Source organism: Rhinolophus hipposideros (genome assembly GCF_964194185.1).
Source record: "Rhinolophus hipposideros genome assembly, chromosome: 10".
NCBI classification, from domain to species: Eukaryota; Metazoa; Chordata; class Mammalia; order Chiroptera; family Rhinolophidae; genus Rhinolophus; species Rhinolophus hipposideros.
Window position 1 is genome coordinate 230,078 of NC_138056.1, and position 21,556 is coordinate 251,633.

The 21,556-nt window shown below is 57.4% G+C and overlaps 1 protein-coding gene across 2 annotated transcripts; it reads right to left on the bottom strand.

Annotated features, from left to right (window-relative positions):
* Positions 1–103: 103 nt before the first annotated feature.
* Positions 104–19,440, bottom strand: ANO9 (anoctamin 9). Of its 2 annotated transcripts, none has more exons than XM_081061966.1 (24): positions 19,254–19,440; positions 14,463–14,537; positions 14,235–14,354; positions 13,929–14,065; positions 12,781–12,827; positions 12,596–12,654; positions 12,450–12,523; positions 11,879–12,013; positions 11,431–11,527; positions 11,200–11,260; positions 11,020–11,102; positions 10,202–10,306; positions 9,955–10,119; positions 9,834–9,870; positions 9,462–9,573; positions 3,388–3,445; positions 3,204–3,301; positions 2,921–3,051; positions 2,625–2,777; positions 1,674–1,821; positions 1,104–1,205; positions 938–1,031; positions 686–816; positions 104–614 (listed from the first exon to the last, which is right to left on the bottom strand). In XM_081061966.1, the coding sequence occupies exons 1-24, from the start codon at positions 19,257–19,259 to the stop codon at positions 587–589; spliced, it is 2,256 nt and encodes a 751-aa protein (XP_080918092.1). In that variant the 5' UTR covers positions 19,260–19,440; the 3' UTR covers positions 104–586. The 2 variants fall into 2 exon arrangements, with proteins under 2 accessions (XP_080918092.1, XP_080918093.1); XM_081061967.1 differs by having other exon boundaries at positions 19,384–19,438.
* Positions 19,441–21,556: the final 2,116 nt, after the last annotated feature.

Sequence of the window (21,556 nt, forward strand, 5' to 3'; positions counted from 1 at the left end):
GGAAACCCAGAGGGGGGCAAGGAGGCTACCACATCCAGACCTTTTCCCATCTGGGCCTGTTTCCCATGTAGCCCGGAAGGCAGACACAATCCATCAGAGGTCCAAAAGTTGACACAAAGAGGTTTTATTTTATTATAAAAAGTTCTGCTGGCTGAGGGGAGCCAGAGAGGTGGGGTCAGGGTCCCCTGACCCACCAGGATCTGGGGCCCAGAAGTTGGAGGTTCAGGAAACAGCTGGTTTTCCTGTGTTGTGACTGCATAAGAAGCCTCCTTCCCCTACAGCTGTATGGTGGCAGTGGTGACCCAGAGTTCAAGTCAGGGTCGTGCCAAGCCTGAGCCCTCACAGATGGAGCTTCACACATCAGACAAGGGTGCTGCGCCCAGATGCCCCAAGCGTACACGGGGTGCCCATATATAGACTTGCTAGGATCCCTCATGTACAAGGACCCATACACCCACATATATGTGGGCCTTCTTACAGCACCCCCCCATAACACACACACATGTACAGTGCCGGGCAGTGGGGAGAGGTGGTGGTGGCGGTTCTGAGTCTCGTCTCCTGGGCGCCAGTGACAGCTCTGGGTCCCCTAGACGGTTGTGCTCTTGGGGCTGGAGCTGGAGGTAGGAGTGGAGTTGGTGGGGGTCCCCTAGATCCAGCCCACCCCGCCGACCTGGGCCTCCCATACCACATCTTCTGGAATCTCCGGTACTTGTCCCGGAGTCTCTGGTACTTCTCCTCCAGAACAGTGTTCTTCACTTTCTGAGGGACGTCAGGCACAAACCAAGCAGCCACAAGCTTGATGCACAAGGCCACGTGCTGGGGGTGGGACAGGGGCTGAGTGGGGGGGTCAAGCAGGCTGAGGGGGGTTTTAGGGCCTGGGGGCCAGAAGAAGGGCTGGAAAGAGCGGCCCACCCCAAGGTGCCCAGTTCTAGCCTACCTCAAACAGGATGAGGAAGGCCAGCCGGATGGCCAGCAGGACCCAGAACTGCTCGGAGAAGTTGTAGTCCTGAGAGTTGCGATAGTCCCGGTACCTGGGGTGGGGAAGGACCAAGGTCAGGGGTCAGGAGTTCAGAGGGCACTAATGGGGGAGGGGGGGTCCAAACCTGCACTCGGTGATGTGCTCTGAGCCCTTTATCCTGACAGAGTCATTGAAGTCTTTGGTGTAGAATACAGACAGACTGTGGTTGACGTAGCCTGTGAGGCAGCTGGCGGGGGAGAGGAGAGTGAGTCTCGGGGCGGGGGCTGCAGGGGGCGGAGAGGGCAGGGTGTGGCCCCTTCAGGCCTCGGGTGTTTCCCTGGAGCTAAGGCCTGTCTGATGGGGCCATCATGGTGGAATAGAATGAAGACCCCTCCATTCCCCAAACACAGGCGACTGGGGGAGGCTGAAGGGACTGGGGATAAAACCAGCTGCCTTTCCTGCCAGGGGCTGCGGGGCCATGCCGGTTGTGCCCACTTAGATGACAGCTGGTTCTGGGTCTTTAATTCCCACTGGGTGTCCTGTCAGCACTCCTGGGTCTGCAGGTCAGTGCAGGAGGGCAGGGCCACCCCAGGCAATGCTGACAGCATCAAGGCTTCTCCTGGGCTCCCCTGGGCTGGGCGGTGGTTGGGCCGTTCTCCCAGGGTTCCCTGGACAGTGTGAGATTCCCCAGGGCTGTGTGGCAGCGACCCCTCACTCGACTTCAGGGTGGGCCCCCTCTCGGCATGGGCCATATCGGTACTTGTACACCACTCGGGGGATGAACTCAGATGTGAAGGCGATGACCATCCCGTTGGCAATGACCGCCAGCACGCCGATGGTCTTCAACACCTGCAGCCAGGTCCCTGGGCCACAGCAGTGGAGTGAGGTGGTCTGGTTCCTCAAGCCATGACCACTGGTACAGCCCACCCCACCTCTACCCATCCATCTCCCAAGGCTGGAAACCTGAATAATCCCAGGGTCTTGTCACACCTCTGCAAATGGCACCCCACTGCAGTCATGGGGCCAGGCCACTGATGAGGGGACCTGGGCCATGGCGGACATAGCCCAGCCTCTGCTCTCCTGACCCCTTTGTCCTTGACATAGATGGGAAGGGGCTCTGGTCCCTGTCCCGCTGTTCTGCCTGAACCCCTCAGCTGCCCCCAAGCCTGCTCCACCTCCTGGGTCCTCACCCCTGGGTGTAACCCTTTAACCTGGGGCCCCTCACAGGGCTCCGTCTCTGCCTATGTGCAGCACCCCATCCTCTCTGTTCGTCCCTGACACCTGTCCTTCTCAGTGAGGCCAGTCTGGTGACAGGCCACCTGCTCTCTGCCTGCCCCAGCTGCAGGGCCCTCCGTCCCTCAGCTCCCTGTCCTCAGAGTCCAGCTTTTTTGCCTGGGCCCCCCAAGGAGGCTGCAGGCCCTTCAGCCACATCCTGGGGCGGAAGGGAGGGCCCTTCCTCTTTCTTGGACCTGAGCCCACCCCAGGCCCCCTCTTGCTAGATGAGGGTGCTTGGAGGCAGTCTGTAGGGTGAGGGGGCTGGCCTGGCCACCACTGCCTAGAGTGATTGTTTCAAATAGACTGGTGAGGTCCCAACGCCCCTTACCACCCCTGCCCCCGGGCTGTGTGCCCCGCTCTGAGCAACCATCTCATTGGACCCCAGACCCACCGATGTCCTTGGCCTTGCGCGGCACGAGGCGTCTCTGCAGCCGGATCATCTTGATGGCGTCCAGGCGGATCTGCACGAGGTTGCTGAAGAGCGCGAGCAGCGGGGCCAGCGGGAAGGCGGCCACGAAGATGGTGGTGAAGCCGAACTGCATCACTGGGGTGGGCGTCGTCACCCTGAGCTCCCAGGCCCTCTGCCCCTCCAGCCCCCCAGCTTCCTCCCATACCTTCTATCCCACCCCCAGCTTCCTCCGAACGTCCTCCCACGCAGACCCCGGTACCACCCCAGCGCCCACGCACTCATCTCCATGAACTCATCGAACAGGCTGAAGGTGTGGACGGGGTTCAGGTGATAGTTGCGCTTCCAGTCCCTCAGCTCCGGGTCTGAGGACTCACGGTCTGGTATTGAGCGGCACTTGTGGGCCAGCCATCTATGAGTGATGAGCAGCAGGTGGGGACAGTGAGCGGTGCTGGGGATGAAGGGGCCCCTGGGACTTGTTGGCTCTGGGAGGTGGGGAGAAGGGCAGGGCGTCAGGGAGGGGTCTGAGGTTCGGGTGCCCCCGGGAAGGAGGGTGGTCCTCACGGCTTCAGGTACTCTATGCAGTTGCTGAGCGTTTGTTTAAGACCCATGATGATGGCCATCTGCAGGAACAGATCCATCATGCAGCCACTGAGATGGCACTGCGGGAGGGGCAGGGACGGGAGGTCAGGCCTGGGAGGGAGGGCAGTTCAGGGACAGGGCAGCAAAGCATGCAGGACACACTGACCTCCTCCAGCTTCCACAAGCCCGCCAGGCGCACAGACTTCCCGGGGTGACCGTTGATCCTGGAAGGGCGGTGAGGCTGAGGGCAGCACCTTGCCTCTGACAGGGTGGGGGTGGAGCAGGACAGAAGGGGCAGTGGGGAGGCGTGGGGGTCTGGGGGGAGGGAAAGGAGCCCGCACTGCAGGTGAGCAGAGGCTTACGCCCCACACATGCACACACGGGGAGCTAAGTTGATCACCCGCTCAGACGTGCATTGTAGACAAGGCCTGCGAGGAGTGGCCTCAGTTTCCCCCCATGGAAACTGTGCACATTTGGGTTTAAGTCACCTGCTGTCCATAACATGATAAAAATATAAACTCTATTAAGCCAAAGGCTTAGTGGTGAAATCCTGGATGCATTCCTGTTCTAGTTTCTGATGGGTATTCAACAGGGTTCTAGAACAATATAAATTGGCAAAGGGAAAAGTTACTATTTTAGAAAATATGATCATGTACTCAGAAAACCAAAATATACCAACTAAAAAACTTGGATAAATCAACTGACACGTGCTCAGAGGGAGCGGAATTGATAGCCAAGTCACTTCCTGGGAGCCGCAAGACCAGTGGGACACAGCAGAAGGTGGTCTGTCACACACATCAGCAAACACTGAAACAGCGATCGGGAAGTTCAGAAGAAATTGGTGGGCCCCATGTGCAGAAAACTAGAGCTGCTAAAGAACATTAACAAAAGACGTGAATATAGAAAACTTGTTCTTTGATTGGAAAAGTCAGGACTGTATGTTTGTGGGAGACAGAATGATGGGCCCCCAAAGATGACCACATGCTAATTCTTGCAGCCTGTGACTATGTTACCTAACACAGCAGATGGCGCCGAGGTTGCTACCGAGCTGACCTCAAAGTGGGGAGCTTATCCTGGGTTATCCAGGTGGTCCCAGTGTGAGCACCAGGGTCCTTAAATGGGGAAGGGTGGGAGCCAGAGAAATGGCAGGCTGAAAACTCAGCTGCTGCTGCTGGCTTTGAAGATGGAGGAGGAAGGGGCCAGGCGTCAAGGGATTCAGATGGCCTCTAGAAGCTGAGAAAGGCAGAACAGACGCTCTCCTTGTGCCTCCAGACAGAACACAGCCCTCTGGCACCTTGATTTCAGCCCGGCAAAGCCCATTTTGGCTTTCTGGTCTACCCAACTGTATATTGCTTAAAGACACGAAGCTGTGATCATCTGTTACGGCAGCAACAGAAAGTTAACCCACTATCCATGTTGGTTCTCCCTAAAAAACTGTATAATTCTACCTCAGTCTTAAGTTAAACCCCATAGAACTTTGATGTAGTTTGACAAAATGATTCTAAAGGTCACCTAGAATAATAAACGGGTAAATGATCATAAAAAAAGGAAAAGCAAGAAAGAAGAGTAAGGAGCAAGCACAGGCCCATCTGGCAGTAAAGCACAACACACACAAAAATAAAATTTTTAAAAAGCCCAACACAGTGAGTCCTGGTCTTTTGCGAACAAAAAAACAGGCTTCCCTCTGCCCCTTGCAGCACAATAAATCCCTCATGAATCAAAGATTCCAATGTTTAAAATGTTGAAACCATAAACATGAAAGGAGATCACAGCTGAGCACCTTTTTAATCTTGAGGAGGGAGCCTTTGGAGCATGGCCTGAAAAACGGACACAATAAAGGAACACACAAATCTCATGACATAAAGATGTGCCCCGGAATAATATGGGCTACTGGATAAGCATTCACATTCTTTCCCCAGAGACCCACATGCAATCAGGTGGTGTGTGGAGACAACCAGACTCTGCTGTCATCTGTTCTGCTCCCTATTGACAGTGTGACCCTGAGGAGGTTTCTTCACCTCTCTGGGCCTCAGTCACCTCATCTGTAAAAGGGGGATGAGATGCCCTACTCAATAGGGCTGTTGTGCAGCTTAGACTCGAACATGAAGCACTTAGAATGTGTGAGTGTGCAACAAGTATGAGTTATTACAAAGACCTACCCCATCTGCCCAGGAAAACCCAGCCCACCCTTTGTTCTTCAAGATAAATGGGGAGCTATGAATCTTCAGATGCAAGGAAGATCGGCTGTGCAAAAGAGAAGAACCACAATGGAGAAACAGAAACTGGACCCTTTAGGGAACAAGAGATAATCAGGGAACAGAAGAGAACTTAAAGAGGAAAAAATCCATTGATATCCTCAAGAAAATACTGCATCTATAAAAACAACAAAAAGATGCTACCAAAAAATAGAGGGGAAGAAAAAGACTAGGAGGGCCATCCCAGTGGCTTAAGTGGTTAGAGTTCCATGCTTCTAACTCCGAAGGCTGCCAGTTCGATTACCACATGGGCCAGTGGGCTCTCAACCACAAGGTTGCCGGTTTGATTCTTCAAGTCCCGCAAGGGATGGTGGGCTACGCCCCCTGCAACTAAGATTGAACACGGCACCTTGAGCTGACCTGCCGCTGAGCTCCCGGATGGTTCAGTTGGTTGGAGCGCGTCCTCTCAACCGCAAGGTTGCCGGTTCAACTCCCGCAAGGGATGGTGGGCTGCGCCCCCTGCAACTAGAAAATGTCAACTGGACCTGGAGCTGAGCTGCGCCCTCCACAACTAAGATTGAAAGGACAACAACTTGAAGCTGAACAGCACCCTCCACAACTAAGATTGAAAGGACGACAATTTGACTTGGAAAAAAGTCCTGGAAGTAGACTGTTCCCCCAATAAAGTCTTGTTTCCCTTCCCCAATAAAACCTTTAAAAAAAAAGAGAGACTTGGAAATTAAGGCTTTAATTGTTAAAACAACTAGAGAGGCAAAAAGTCAAAGTGAAGGAAATCTCCACATGTTGACTATGAAAACAGAGGTGGAATATGTGAGAGAAAAGGTAAGAAACTCAGATGACAAACCCAAGAGGACCAGAAGTTCCATAAAGAGACAGCAAAGGGAAGATTTTCTTTTTTTAACTAAGAGAAAATTATAAAAAGAAAAGAGAATTTAGTGCACCTCAGCAGGATGGGGTTTTTTCTTGGAAGGACAAAATAATTGACTAGCACAGTGCATGAAGAAAAGACCCAGCCCTAAATTGTTCCTCCAGTTTAAAGAGAAGATCCGAAACTTCTAGAAGGAAAAAAACTAGGTCAACTAGGAAGGAACAGAAATCACATTTCCTGCACTTCTCCTCACCCTTTTGACATGTTCAAAGACAGTGGAGCAATGCATTTAAAGTTCTAGAAAGGAATATCGTTTTGAAGCTAGATTTCTGTACCCAGTTGTGTCAGCCGTACAAAGGAACAATCATGACATCTTCGGCCATACAAGAATTCAGAAAGCTCACCTTTCAGATATTTCCTTTGGTAAATGAAAGCCAAGAGCAAGAAAGAAGGCGGCTTGGGAATCCAGGAAGTGATGATCCAGCCTGGGAAAGCAAAAGATGCACAGGCACAGAGGGCAGCAGACCCAGCGCAGTGAGAAAAGTAGGGGGCTCCCAAGGGAGGGCGCTGGGAGGACAGACTCTGTGTGACAGACAGGATGGTAGACAGGCTGGTCAAGAAATATCTGCAAAGATGCCCGACTCTCACTGATAGTTTTCTTTAAGGCAGCTTTGAAAACAAAAACCCTTTGCCCATCACCTCGACGGAGTGTGCAATAGAGTGCACAGTGGGTGGCTTTGTGGGTGAGCATGGCATTTTTGGAGGTCCCTTTAGCACTCTACCTAAATTCAGTGCTCTCCAATTGTCAATTAAAATGGCTAGCTGCTGACACCACCTACCAGGCATCACCTCGCAGATGAAGGGAACTGGATCGTAGGGTTGAGCCAGTGGTCATTGAGCCCTCACACTGTACCTTCCCCAGCTGGGCTATCAGTGCACAGACAAGTATCCTTCCTCCTCCAGGCAGGAGACCAGGAATTCCCCTCCAGGGACCAACAGAGACATGTGGCTCAGATGAAAGCCACTGGCGTGTGCCTTTCTCAGTTACGGACAGGTGGCCAAGAATCGAGGACATCTAAGGAAAGTCTCTACATCAAAATCAGAGACCAATCGAAGAAAGAACATAAAAGAAAGCCAGAAGGAACAGAAACGATGCTAGAGCAGGAGAAAAAAGAGGCATCATCCTCAGGCAAGAACAGGCAGGGTATGCCAGTGACACGAGCAGGCGGCCGTGAGGAACCTGCAGACGTCAAAAGGCGTGCCCTGAACTTAGAACATGAGCAGAAGTAAAACGTTCCAGTGCAGGGTTGGACAAGAGTTGAGAGAAAGCCCCCAAAGCTGGAACAAAAATGGAAGAAAAAAAGCAAAGGCAATTAGGTGATCAATCCAGGAGATCCAATTTCCAAACAAAAAGAATTCCAGAAACGTCAGCAGAGATTATCAAACACAAGATGCACAAAAATCCCTCAGAACCGAGGGCCCGGGGCTCGAGCCCAGCAAGTGTGGCAGTTCCTTCTCATAGGACGTGACACACGGTGGTGCTACGGCCAGGCCTGCCATATGGCTGAGAACTCAGCAGAGCACAGGCCCCGCTCCCTGAGGGAGCTGCTGGTCCGGACAGACAGTGAACAAAGATGTGTGTGTTGTGTCCTGGGCAGCCAGATGAGGCGGAAGCCATGGAAGGGGACCCAGTTTGTTGCCAACCACGTGGAGGAGGGAGACTGGGGACGGGCTTGGGGTGCCTGCAGGACATCGGAGGGGGAATGGTGAGAGGCAGCTGGAGCTATGAGCCTGGACTCCAGGGAGAGGTCTGGGCTGGAGACAGGAGTGTGTGTGTGTGTGCGTGTGCGTGCGCGTGCGTGTGCGTGTGTGTGTGTGTGTGTGTGAGAGAGAGAGAGAAAGAGAGAGAGAGAGAGAGAGAGACAGTGCCTAGGGTCACAAGAATGGGTGCTGCGGAGGGCGTGGTAACAGGTAACATTTGTACTTTGGGAGAAGAGGAACAGCCAGCAGAGGGGAGGGGAACAACCAGTACCAAGGAGGGAGAAGCTGCAGGGGGAGGCCAGAAACTGGATGTGATGGTGAGAGGACTATGTGACAGAAAGTGACAGCACATTTGTGATGGTGAAGGGAAAGGCAGTGAGGCGGAGGAGGGGTGGGGATGAGTGGAGCACATTGAATGAAAAAGACCCACCCGGACTCACAGCTGAGAAATTCAGAAGCCTGGGGACTTGAGAAGAGGTGCAGTCACAAGTACAAAGTCGCACGCCGTGGGAGGCAGCACTGGAAGCCAGGCGGAGGGCAGGGTGTCCACGTAGAAGCCCAGCGTGCTCAGGCCTCTGTCACCAGGGAGCGCAGCATATCTGACCCCCACCTTTCCTCCCCAGGAAGCCACTGGGAAACCTGTGGTCCTACGTGGATGGAAGTGCCATCTTGTGACTTTAGCCACAGCCCCGAGGGGAAGGGACGGACACCAGGATGGCGTCCCCAAGGACAGGAAGGTCACGGCACCCTGATGTCTCTGAACAGACTGGAGGAGGTGAGATATTTTTTGAAGTTCTGATAGAGAGTTTGGGATCCACTGGCAGCATGCGTGTACCTTACAAAATTTAATCAAACACACAGGACAAGTGGAGCAATGATTTTCTTCAGAAAAGATGAAAACTGTATATTGATTGAACGAAAAAGGTTCACTTCACTAATTAGAAAAGTGAGGGCAAGTGTGTGCCCGTGTGTTATGTGGGGGGTTCACCAAGTCGTAAAAATCAAAATTGGAAAAACCCACAGGTCTACCCACTGAAGTGCTCAGTGAGTCCCGGCACATCCCACCAGAGAAAGCGCACGGGGTGGTTTTAGATGAGGCCTCCCCAGTAACGCAGACAGGGAACAGGCCGCAAGCATGTTTTCAAGTGAAAAGCGATAGCTGTTTCCAGGACAACCACTGCGCACGTGTGTGCACGTTATGGGTGTAAAAACGTCTGGTCAGATCCACAGGTGGTGGCGGTGTCCCCTCGGGCAGGGGACCGCAGAGTGGGTGCTTAACCATGGGCTTCCTGTCCTGGGTTCCCACTTGTTCTGAGCCTGAATTATTTGAAAAATTAAAAAGAGCAGGCCGTCCTCTTTTTAGGGGGCAGAGTGGAGTTGGAGGGCGGCCCTCACCTGCCCAGGATGAAGGCGATGTAGATGAGGGAGGAGAAGTGGGCAAAGAACTGCAGCGTGAAGAACTTGATAGTGAACTTGCTCTCTTGCTCCGATAAGGTCCTGGGCTTCTCTGGAATGAGACGTGGGCTGTCCCTCGCCCATCCCTAACCCCATGACAGTCCCACACCTGGCCTGGCCCTATTCGGACGGCTCAGAGACACCTGCAACCCTCACTTATCTCCTAGGACAAGCCCCTGCCCTCTGGTGGGAGACGTGACAGAGACAGCCCCCTGCCCCGACCCAGGCCACAAGCGCCCCAGCCTGGACCCCTCCCTCTGCCTCCCGTGTCTCCCTGGGAGCCAAGGCGAGGCTGTGTGCCCCTGCTCTCACCAAAGTCACAAAGCTTCAGAGCCACACGCTTGTTGGCCTGTGGGAGGGGAGACCGGAGGGCTCACTTTGGGCCTCAGCGGAGACACCCCCCCGCCGCCCCTCCCCCCACACACCCACCCACCATGGTCATGATGGTGATGGTCACATAGTGCACCAGGGCCCCGGTCACCACCACAGCCGTGGTCACCTGCTCCTCCAGGAAGGGCAGGGCCGAGCTGCTGAAGAGGGCGGCAGCCAGGACGCGGTAGACCACCAGGATGTGGGCCATGCCGATCATGAAGCAGATCTGTAGAGGGCAGTCAGGACGGAGGGGTCTCGAGGGCTGTCCCCTGCTCGGTCTCCAGCCCCCCACCGACCCCCGGGAGTACCATGAACAAAGACAAGATGAGGATGATGGTGCTTCTCAGGTAGGAGTGCTCGTGCCGCTGGAGCTTGTAGTGAGGGTCATTAATGAGCTGGAGCGCCATTTCCTCCTGGGGAGGGCAGCGGTGCGTCCTCAGACACGGGACGCACGTTTCACATGGGGACACATGCCTCAGACACGGGACACATGCCTCAGACACGGTACACACGCCTCAGACACAGGGACGCATGCCTCAGACACAGGGACACACACCTCAGACACAGGGACACATGCCTCAGACACGGTACACATGCCTCAGACACAGGGACACACACCTCAGACACAGGGACACATGCCTCAGACACGGTACACATGCCTCAGACACAGGGACACACGCCTCAGACACAGGGACACATGCCTCAGACACGGTACACATGCCTCAGACACAGGGACACATGCCTCAGACACAGGGACGCATGCCTCAGACACGGTACACATGCCTCAGACACAGGGACACACACCTCAGACACAGGGACACATGCCTCAGACACGGTACACATGCCTCAGACACAGGGACACATGCCTCAGACACGGGACTCATGCCTCAGACACAGGGACACATGCTTCTGACACTGGACACACGCCTCAGACACGGGGACATGTCTCACATGAGAATACATGCCTCTGACACAGAGACACATGCTTCAGATACAGGACACATGCCACACATGGGGACACATGCCCGACACGGGGCCACACGCCTCAGACACGACAGACCAGGTGTGGCCACACGGGGCTCTGGGGAGACACAGTCCCTGGCGGGGTCACCCGGCAGCACCTCACCTGGTCCTCATCCCACCCGTACAGGTCCCAGTGCAGCACCACTTTGGCTCGCTGCCGTTTCCAGATCTCCAGGAACACTGTGGCTGCAACAGGAGCCAGGAGGGTGTCACACGTGTCCCAGGGAGGGTCTGGGGTGGCCCTGGATCTCAGGTTGGCCCTCAGCCGCCCTCAGCCACTCACCCCATAGAGCCATGAAGATTGCAAACACCACGGTGCCCTCGTTGTCGAAGAGGTGGGTGAGCTGCGGAGACGTGGGAGCGCAGGGGCTGGCGTCGGCCTCCCTGTGCCTCACCCCCGCCCCCAGAGGTGCACCCTGCAGCGCCCGAGCCTCCCTTCCCCTCCTCTGAGGACGGGGGCACGGGCTTTCCCACGCGCGACCGGGGCCTGACAGGGACCTCCAGGACAGCAAACCTTGGCAAAGGTGCAGGTGTCCGAGAGGCGCTGGTACCTGCGGCTGTGGTCGCCGCGAGGACACATGAAGATGTCGTGGGCCTCACAGATCTCCTTGCTGGGGGTGCAAGGACCCAACTGGTGTGGCTCTTCCCTGCCGCCCGCCCCGCCCCTGCCGCCCGCCCGCCCCGCCCCATCCCTGGCCCCCGCCCCCGCTCCACCCCATCCCTGGCCCCGCCCCCCATCCCTGGCCCCGCCCCCGCTCCACCCCATCCCTGGCCCCGCCCCCGCCCCGCCCCATCCCTGGCCCCGCCCCCGCTCCACCCCATCCCTGGCCCCGCCCCCGCCCCGCCCCACCCCTGGCCCCGCCCCACCCCTGGCCCCGCCCCCGCTCCACCCCATCCCTGGCCCCGCCCCCGTCCCATCCCTGGCCCCCCACCCCGCCCCCGCCCCCCCCCCAGCCCTCCACCTGATCTGGCTGGCGTTAAACAGGGAGAAGCCGCTCAGGAAGGTGATGAGGCCGAACAGGGCGGCAGGTACCAGCATGTAGGTGTACCAACCGAGCCAGGCAAAGTACAGGGCCACCTTCTCACCAAAGTAGCACCTATGGGCAAAGCTGCTCATCAGGGCCGTCCCACAAGGGGTCACGTGTCTGGCCAGCGTCTGGGTGGGGGATGCCACACGTGGGGGCAAGGAGTGTCTGTATTGATGGTTTCAGTGTATCTGAGGGGGGCACACAGACACACCTATTTGCTGGGGGCACAGGTGTGTCTGTCCATGGGTGCATAGGTATGTCTGGGGGGTCCAGTGTCTGTGGGCACACAGGTGTGTACGTGGGGGCACATTGCGTCTGTGGGTGCATAGGTGTGTCTGCAGGGGCACAAGTGTATATGGGTGCATAGGTGTGACTGGGGGAACATTGCGTCTGTGGGTGCATAGGTGTGTGCAGGGGTACAGTGTGTCTGCGGGGCACAGATGGGTCTCTGGGTTACACAGGTGTGTCTGTGGGCACACAGGGCATTTGTTTGGGGCAGTATTACCTGATGTCATCAATCGGCTGCTTTTGGAACATGTTTCTCCACCGGGCCCATTTTGTCTTCAGGTCTCCCTCCCCCTAGACACAGGTGACTGACATTGAAAGCTTCCTCCCTCCACTCCCGCCCTCACAACCTCTCCCATCCCTTACCTTGTGCAGGGGGAACTTGGCCTCAAAGACCCCTTTCTTTACCAAATCACCAAGTGTGTCTAAAAGTCACAGGAAGTCTCGGGTCAGAGGGGAGTAAGGGTGAGCGAGGACCCTGCCCCCATCTCCCCAGGTCAACGCCCCTCCTGGTGGGCCGCTAATGGGCCACCTGCCCACTCTGTCCTCACCACCAGCTGCCGTCGTGTTCTTTAGGACGAAGTGGACAATTCGGATTCTAGAACACAAGAGCTGGTTCAGGATGACCCCGTGTGACCTCAGTGGATCCTACCCCGTCTGGCCAGGTCCCAAGCCCTCTCCATCCTGGAGAAGCCCACCTGCCTGACCATCTAACCAGAGCCCAGAACCCAGGACTCATCTGGGAGCCCATCCCCAATCTCCTTATATCCTCCCAGGGTCCAGCCACTCTGTGTCTCCAGGATGGGGCTCTCTCGGGGCCAGTCCCTCTCCTCCCAGGACCCCAGACGCCTGGCCCAACCTCCCCCCCCCCCCCCGCTCATCACACCTTCTACCTGGACCCCCCACACATCCGGAGCACACCCTGCACCTTACGTGCATGCATCCTCGTACACCCCTGGGGCCGTTTTGCCTATTCGGAAACTGAGGCTCAGACAGGCTGAGGAACTTGCCCAAGGTCACACAGCTAGGAAGTGGCACAACCGAGCATGTGACCGCAGAGCCACACTCCTCTGGAACATCCTCCTCTGAGACGTGGTCCCCTGGAGGTCCCAGGTCCCATCAAGGTGCCTCTACGAATCATCCTCCCCTGCTCCTCCCCAAGACCGTTTTCCCCGGAGGCCCCTCTGCTGCCTGGTGTCCAGATGCCAGGAGTGTTCGTTGCTAGTCTTTACTGACAAGGTCCCAGCTGAGCTCAGAAGGGCCTGGGATGAGCTGGGCAGGTGATGGAGGAGGGATGTGGGGAGGGCAGGCAGACCAGCATGTAGGGCTGGAGGGACGGTGAGTGGTAGAAGCAGGTGCTTGGAGGGGGAGGAGCAGTTGGGTGCCTGGGAGGCCAGGGACAGATGTCCGGGGAAGGGCATTAGGTCTGGAGTGAAGAGGTGGGGACCTGCATCTGGGTTCAGAGCCAGGATGGATGGCTGGGAGGGTCCCCCTTGGCATCTTCAAATCCTGCACACCCTTTGAGTCTGGGAACATGGCTCCATGTAGCTTTCAGAACACTTGAACAGGTGAGAACTGTCATTGTCCTTTTTCACAGGTATGGAAACTGCAGCACAGAGCTGTGAGGCCACGCTTGGGAGTCTCCCCTGCCTGGACCTGGCACACGGCGGGCAGGGGGCCTCCTGGCCCAGCCTCTCACCTGGTGGTGGGTGGGACAGGGGTCAGCCACTGTGTGGGGGCTTGATCCTCGGGCTCCAGGAGAAATGTGCAGTACAGGTCGAAGATCCGGCTTTCAGCTCGGATCCCACAGAATATCTTCTTCTGGTCGTCCTTCACCTGGGGCAGAGCCTCATGGGACCCTGTCCTGCACCCCGGAACCCTTCCCGCATCGTCCACAGCCACTGGCCTGGCCCCTTCACCTTGGTGCAAAGCCACAGGCCACCTTTCCAGACACCTGCCCAGGACCCACCCGGCACCCGGGAGCCCCGGCCCTCAGCTGGCCCACCTCGTACTGGAAGCCCTTTCCCTTGAGGTTCTCCAGGAACTGAAGGTAGATATTCCTGCGCTCTCTCTTGGTGTGACGGTTGACCACAAGGACGTAATCCCACGGCTCAGAGGCCTCTGTCTGCAGGAAGGAGGTGTGGATGCAGGCCGGGGCTAGACGGCCTGTGCAGGGTGTGGGGCGTGCGACGGACCAGCCCGGGGGGTGGGGTGGGTCCAGGCAGAGACTCACCTTACAAGTGCTGATCTCCATCAGCGGGAAGCTGTCACTTGTGGGCTCCACCAGGATCTGGAAGCTGTCTTCACCCTGTGGCGCGGGGCAGACAGAAGGCTGGGGATCGCTCCTACAGGAGAGCATCCCCTGGGTCAGGTGCCCCACTTCCGAGGGGCTGAACCCAAAGCTGGTGGGGAGGCAGGAAAACAAGTCAGGAATTCAAGGTGGGCTAGCTGTTCAGCGAGGGCCAGGAGGCGCGGACCTGCACCACAAATTAGCAAACGGATTTCACAGAAGACGGGCACAGCCAGGTGAAGACACAGGAACCCCAGAAAGGTCAGGAAATGCAGGTCAGCGAGGCACCTCCTTCTAACCACTCAGGCACGGACACTTTCGTGGTCTGACAGTGCCCGTGGACAGAACCTGTGTGTTGCTGTGGCACACACACTGGAGCATGAATTTGGGGCACAAAGCTGACCATCCTACAGCCTGGCCCGGCCATCCTGGGAGACCCCCACAGGGTGCTCACCGCAGCACAGGTCACATCAAAATTGTGGAAATAACCCACTCCCATTGGTCTGGTGGGTGGGGGATGAAGACACTGCTGTCCCCACACGGTGGCAGATCATGCAACAGGAACACAAAGGGGCCGCTGCCTCACATGGGGCATTGGGGACCAAGGTGACATGGGACTGACTTTAGAAAAAATAAGTCTGATGAGAACCCGCACAGGTAAGTGCTGCCGGCATGTCTGGGACAGACACACACAGATGCTGACAGTGGACAGAACCTTAGAGAGGAAATGGATATTAGCGTGGCCTCCGAGTCTCTCCTTGAGTATCATTAGTTACGTGGTAGAGGAATGAACGCCTCTCACATTCTCCTCCCTCGGGCGGGTGGAGCCTAACCCTCCTTGTTGTGTGTACGCTGCACTGAGTGATGGGTGAAGAAAGTTTGGGAGGGCAAGGAGTCACTTTCCAGAGGAGACTCCTGGCAGACACCCTACCCAGGCAACGAAGGTCACGGAGATGTCACTTAGATGTCAGGATGATGTGACAGTATGTGGTCTCCTCTCTAAAACCTATAGTCCTTCTCAACATGAGAAGACATCAGGGGGACTTTCTCCAGACCTCAGCTGACCCACGAGGCAGATGACCAAGGACAAGGAGGGACACAGGGACCATCCCAGATGGGAGGGGGCCAAGGAGACCTGACGACACATGGCCCATGGGATCCTGCACTGACTGGGACAAGAAAGGACACAGGGAAAGCTGGTGACATCGGAGTCAAGGTGGCTGTACTGGGCTCCTCATTTTGAGCAGTGGCCCAGGTGATGGGGCACGGATTTCAGGGACACGGGATGAGGGGCACAGATAGCCCCCGCTGTCTCTAGAACTCTTGGTAATACTCTAGGTAAGGATTCCTAAATCCTTACCAATGTGCCGAAGCTGCCCAAGCTCTGAGGGCTGAGACAAAGTGACCCAGGGCCCTTACGCTGGGGGAGCCAGGTGGCTGAGGAGTGGGAGCCTAGGGTAGTCAGAGCAGTCACACAGGGGGAGCCCTGGGGCTGAGGTGCAGGGAGAGGACGCTGGCTTTGGAGCCTAGAGCCCAGGGAATGCCCCCAGCCAAGGTCACCTCCCTACTCCAGCCTTGGCCATGACAGTGTTGGCTCCATGGGACTCGATGCCACACACCACATATTCTGTAGCCCCAGCACAGCGCTGAGCATGCTGTGTGTGCATGGGTGAGAGGGACCCCAGCCCAAGTACCAGTTGGCAGATTCCCAGGGTGGCACAGGGACCCCGGAGGGACAGAGACCTGCAGCATCCCAGGAGAAAAGGTGAGTGGAACCCTCGGGGCTGTGTCTATTGGAGTACGCCGTCTCACGCCAACTGCTGGCAGGTTTGGGCACCGCCAACCCCATCATGGCCCCCAAGTCCTACTCCTTCCATGGCCTGTGCCAGACCCCCTACCCAGCCCCGGGAGGTCCCAGCGCCTCTCCTGGCTCACAGCACTCACACCCCATCCCAGGCACCCATCCTCACCATCCTGCCCACTGCTAGGACTTTGCCCCTGTTGGTCCCTCCACCTGCTATCCTGTCCCGTCTCCAGCCACATTCCTGCCAAGTTCAAGCCCGCCTCCTCCAGAAAGCCCGACTGGACTGCCCCAGCCAGTCTGTCCTAGAGGGCTGCCAGGTAAAGTACAGGCCGCCCAGTGACATTTACATTTCATATAAACAACAGATACCTTTTAGTACAAGTATGTCCCACTTACTGTTATCATGGAACACATTTGTCCTAAAAGAAATTATCTACGTGCAACTCAGTTTAACAGGTATCTGTTTTTTATTTTGTTTGGCTAAAGCTGCAACCCTACTCCAACCTCCCCTCCCCACGTGCTGGCTGCAGGATGGGCCTGGGTCTGCTCCCCTCTCTCTCTGTCATAGGAGCCAGGAATGGCATCAAGTCCAAGGACAGAACCACAGGCACCAGGGCGTCAGGCGCCACAGGCACACGGAGACAGTCTGTGCTCTACAGCGCAGTGCAGCTCCCACCTGGGCTCCGGGATTCTCACCCCATCGGTCAGCGGGGCTCACCCTGGCCCTCTGCTCTCCACTTTCCTAAAGTGGCTGTTCTCCTCCTGCCCCATCTCCCTTCCCCCCACAGCACTCACCGCCTCCAGCTCGACTCCAGGCACTCGGTGCTGTCCTACTGACAGCCCACAGACACCTACACTCAGGTGTGGCTTGGAGTACCTGAAACTTCTCCCCCGTCTTGGGCCAGAGGAGAAACCTGCCTTTCACAGACAGATTTACAGAAAGGGGCAGGACTGAAGCACCTGTCTCAGGGAACAGAGTAAAGTCTCAGCTAGACAGGATGGGGGACATTAGTGTCCCCAACATCCGGTTCACGGATGGGGGGTACACACTCTCAGCACCAGGCTCTAGGGTCCCTATTGTTCTCCCTTGGTCCTCCCAGCCCCACCATCCAGGCTCACCCACCAGCTCTGGACAAGGAAGACCCTCCACCCCATGGCTGGGAAGTCCTGCTTTTTGCCCATCCCTTCCAGTTCGGTCTACAGGTCCCTATTGGGATCACCACCCAGCTTTTCACCAGGCCTGGTCTGCCAGGCCACCTGGAACACACAAGTGTGACATCACTCCAGCTGCACATGGATATGTGGGGGCCTCTCCCCACTATCCCTGAGGGCTCACATCACACCCCTGGGCACTCCTGACTGCTCCAAAAGCAGGGTGCAGTGTCATCATCCACGGAGGGGACATTCCTGCCTCCACCAAAGTGTCACCACTACCTCTGACCACCGACCCTGAGCAAGTCCCCACCTGGCTCTGCCTGCTCAGCTTCTGAAGCAGGGCATCTGCCCCTCCCTCCCTCCCTGCCCGCTGTGACCCTCCATCCCTTCAGCTGTCTGTCTGCCATCTGTCGATTCATCCTTTCGTATGTCCATCCGTCCATCCTTCCCCAGACACTCACTGCTGCAGCAGCCCGAACAGTGTGCAGCCCTGGTGGGCAGTGTGTGGTGTGAGTGGACACAGAGGCCTGGAGGGACAGGCACCTACTGGGCAGGGCAGGTAGCCTGGTGCTTGGCCTTGTGGGGCACGAGGGTGGCAGGAGGCGAAACGTAGGAGCAGCCTTCCCAGGAGACAGAAATGTATGTGGATAGGCCCTGAGGGGCAGTGTGCAATAGGTATCCAGGGACTCAGTGCTCAGTACTCCCAGAGACTCAGAACTCAACATCTTTAAGGCCTTGGTAGTTACTCCTCCCAGCTACTCAGTCCTCAGCACTTCAGCTTTGCATAAGCACAGAGCAAGAAGGGAGCTGCCAGGATGTGAGGCGGGGCACAGAGGACTGCTCAGGTGGCGGGAAGCTTGGATTTCAGTGGGGGCCAACGGGGAGCCCTGGGACTGATGTGAGCTAGGGCAGGGCGCACAGGTCTGGCTGTCAGCACCTGCACCTGTCCTTCAAAGGGTTGATTCTCTCACCTCAGCTGCCAGGCAATGCCTCCCCACCCACCCTGAACCAGCTCTCAGCCTCTCCTCCACCCCAGCACAGGCCATCAGGGGAGCCTGGGGTCAGCCGAGGGGTGTCAGGACGCCAGAGCTGGCTCTGGAAGGGCTGAGGAGGCCCTGGGCAGAGGTGGAGCAGGAGGCTGCTGCCTGGCCCACACCTGAAAGGGCCCTGGGCGGCCTGTGGGAGGCTGGTTTCGCTCTCCACCTGGCATGTGTCTCCTCCCAGCCCCGTGACCTCTTCCCCCACAGAGAGGACAAAAGATGTCTTCCCAGATGTTATCCAGCCCACCTTTCCAGGGCCCCCCACAGCCTCTGCTCTGTCCCCCCCCCAATCAGAATCCAGCAGCCCACAGCTGCCCCCATCTCTACCGGGGGTAGAAGCCCCGGGAGCACAGGGCCCAGCTGGCCTCCTGGGGCTCCCCAATCCAAGGTGGGCCCACGCTGGAGGCCATGTCCCCCTCCCCTCAGATGCCAGCTGCTGATTAAAGCTGCACAGTCTGGGGGTCCAAGCCCCCCATGTCCTGGCTCAGGGACGGGGCTAGACATGTCCTTCCCATGCCGGCCCCACACACTCACTGGGGTGGCCAGGCTCCCTGAGGACTTCTACCCTCGGTGGGTCCCCAGGATGAAGCCTAAGGCCACCGCCCCCCACACCCTCAGTGCTCTGCCGGCACTGCCTGCCTCCCCTCAACCTGGGCTCCAGGAACCCCACGGGCACTTCTCGGGCGGGGCGGGCTGGAGGGGCTGCAGGTGTGGATCCGGCGCCGCGGGGGTCACCTGCATCCTGCCGCCCCTCTGCGTCCCGGGGTCCCACGAGCAGAGGCGGGCGGGCGGTCGCGGCGCTGGCGGTACCGGAGTGGGGCTGCGGCGGCGGGGCGGGTCCAACTAACTTCCGCGTGGGACTCACCTTCCTTCTCCTTCCCTCCCTCCCGCCGCCGTCTCCGGCTCCGTCGGTCCCTCCGCCACCCGGCAGTGGGGGCGGAGTCAACATGCCGCGCGCAGCAAGGAGGCCACGCCCCTCCGCTGGTCCCCAGGGGCCTCGGACGCCTTCCCGGGGACCCCGCCCCCACCTGAGGCCTTCGCCCTCACCTGCAGAGGGAAGTTCCTGTAAGACGGGCTTAGAGTGACAAACCCTCCCAGGGGGAAGCAAGAGTCACGTGATGCACTCCATGACGCGCCTCAGCTTCGCTCTTCCTGACCCCAGGACACACCTTCCAGGTTCCTTCCAGCATCCAACCCTCCCTCGACCCCCCAAAGTCCAGAGTTGATTCCCTCAGAGGAAAAACTGGGGCACGAGGGTTAAGGATGAGACAGGTGGGTGGCAAAAAAACAAAAACAACAAACTGTCTTCTTCCTGCCCAGCTGTGCTTTGTGGATGCAAGTGGTGGAGGGGGAGCTCTTGGGGCCCTGAGGACTAGGTGGCCCTTCTGGGCTGCACGGATCCCCTGGGTGCAGGGGATGTCTCAGCCACATCCTGTGCTCCCAGGGCAGCAGCTGGGAAGCCACCCTAGGGTGCTGTCCCGTGAGAGATAGCCAACTGTCCCCACCCGGAGGTGTGTACCCAGGCTCGGAAAGCTGCTGTGAAGCTGAGGACACAGGACAGGAATCAGCCGGGCAAGACACCCAGAGACACTGAACGGCATGGGGCAGCTGGGGGCCCAGAGAGCACCCACAGTATCATGGGGGTACCCATGGTGTCATGGGGGCAGGGAGCACCCACAGCATCATGGGGGTACCCATGATGTAATGGGGTACAGGGAGCACCCACAGTATCACAGGGGATACCCATGGTGTCATGGGGGCAGGGAGCACCCACAGTGTAATGGGGGTACCCATGATGTAATGGGGTACAGGGAGCACCCACAGTATCATGGGGGATACCCATGGTGTCATGGGGGCAGGGAGCACCCATGGTGTTGGGGCGTAGACCCAGGTTTGACATGTTTGTACTGGATTCCTTCAGGGATAAAATGGTTCCACCCACATTTCTGCTTGGGGACCCCATGGCAGATTGCGACAGCAGCAGGGGCCAGGATGAACACTGGGGCAGAGGGCCTGTGCGCCTCTGATGGAGCAGACTCAGCGCATGGTGTGATGGCAGACCCCATGTGGTATGGCTGAGACAGGCTTGTGTACTTCTCTCTCCCATGAGTGAAGTCTGGATGGAGTGGCCAGTCTAGGACCAGTGACTAATTTGTTGCTTTACCCCTTTAAACACCTGGTCCCAGCACCCGGTGCGCAATGGCTGCTCAAGCTCCAGGCATCGCTTGGATGCCCGTAGGAGGAGGAAGGGATGAAGGAAGCGTGCTCCATCCCTCACATGGCCAGTCACATGGCCACACCATACTGCAAGGAAGCCTGAGGAGCGTGATCACTTGTCGCGCAGGGTGTCAGGCGGGGTCTCAGGTCCCGCTCCCCACATAAGAACGCAGGACATGGTGAGGCCAAAAAGGAACACCCACGGAGACATAGATAGGGGAGTCATACCACTATATTCTCACTGGCGGCATTTGCCTCGCTGCAATCCGCGCTTGCCAGCCCCCATTTTCTTCTTGCTAGGCCCCATTTCTTTCTGCTAGTGCAGCCACAGCAGTTATATTAGTGGCCAATGGCTCGCTGGTTACAGCTGACAGCCAACCAGCCACAGCTGATGGCCATCCAATCACAGTTGGTGACCATTTACTACCTGAGCCAGCACCTTTCTATGTGAGTCCGAGAGCCTGGAAACTGCTTTCTGGGGCTCTGTCCCCACATCACTTTTCCTAAGGAGGGAGAAGGGCTCTGGGGGCACCCAGCAGTCTGCCACAGGCCCGAGGGCCTCAAATGCCACGTTTGAGTTCAGGAAACAGTCAGCGAGGGATGTGAGCATCATTCCACGTTACACACCAGCCCTTGGACTTTCTGCCTCCCCCCAGTTTCCAGCTGAACCTGCTCAGGAAATTCTGCATGTAATGCAGGGTCTCGGCTCCTGCTCTTCGCACAAGAACACAGGATATGGTGAGGCCAAAAAGGAACACCCAGAGAATCATAGATAGGGGAGTCACACCATTATACTCTCGCTGGTGGCTGGGTTGGAGATA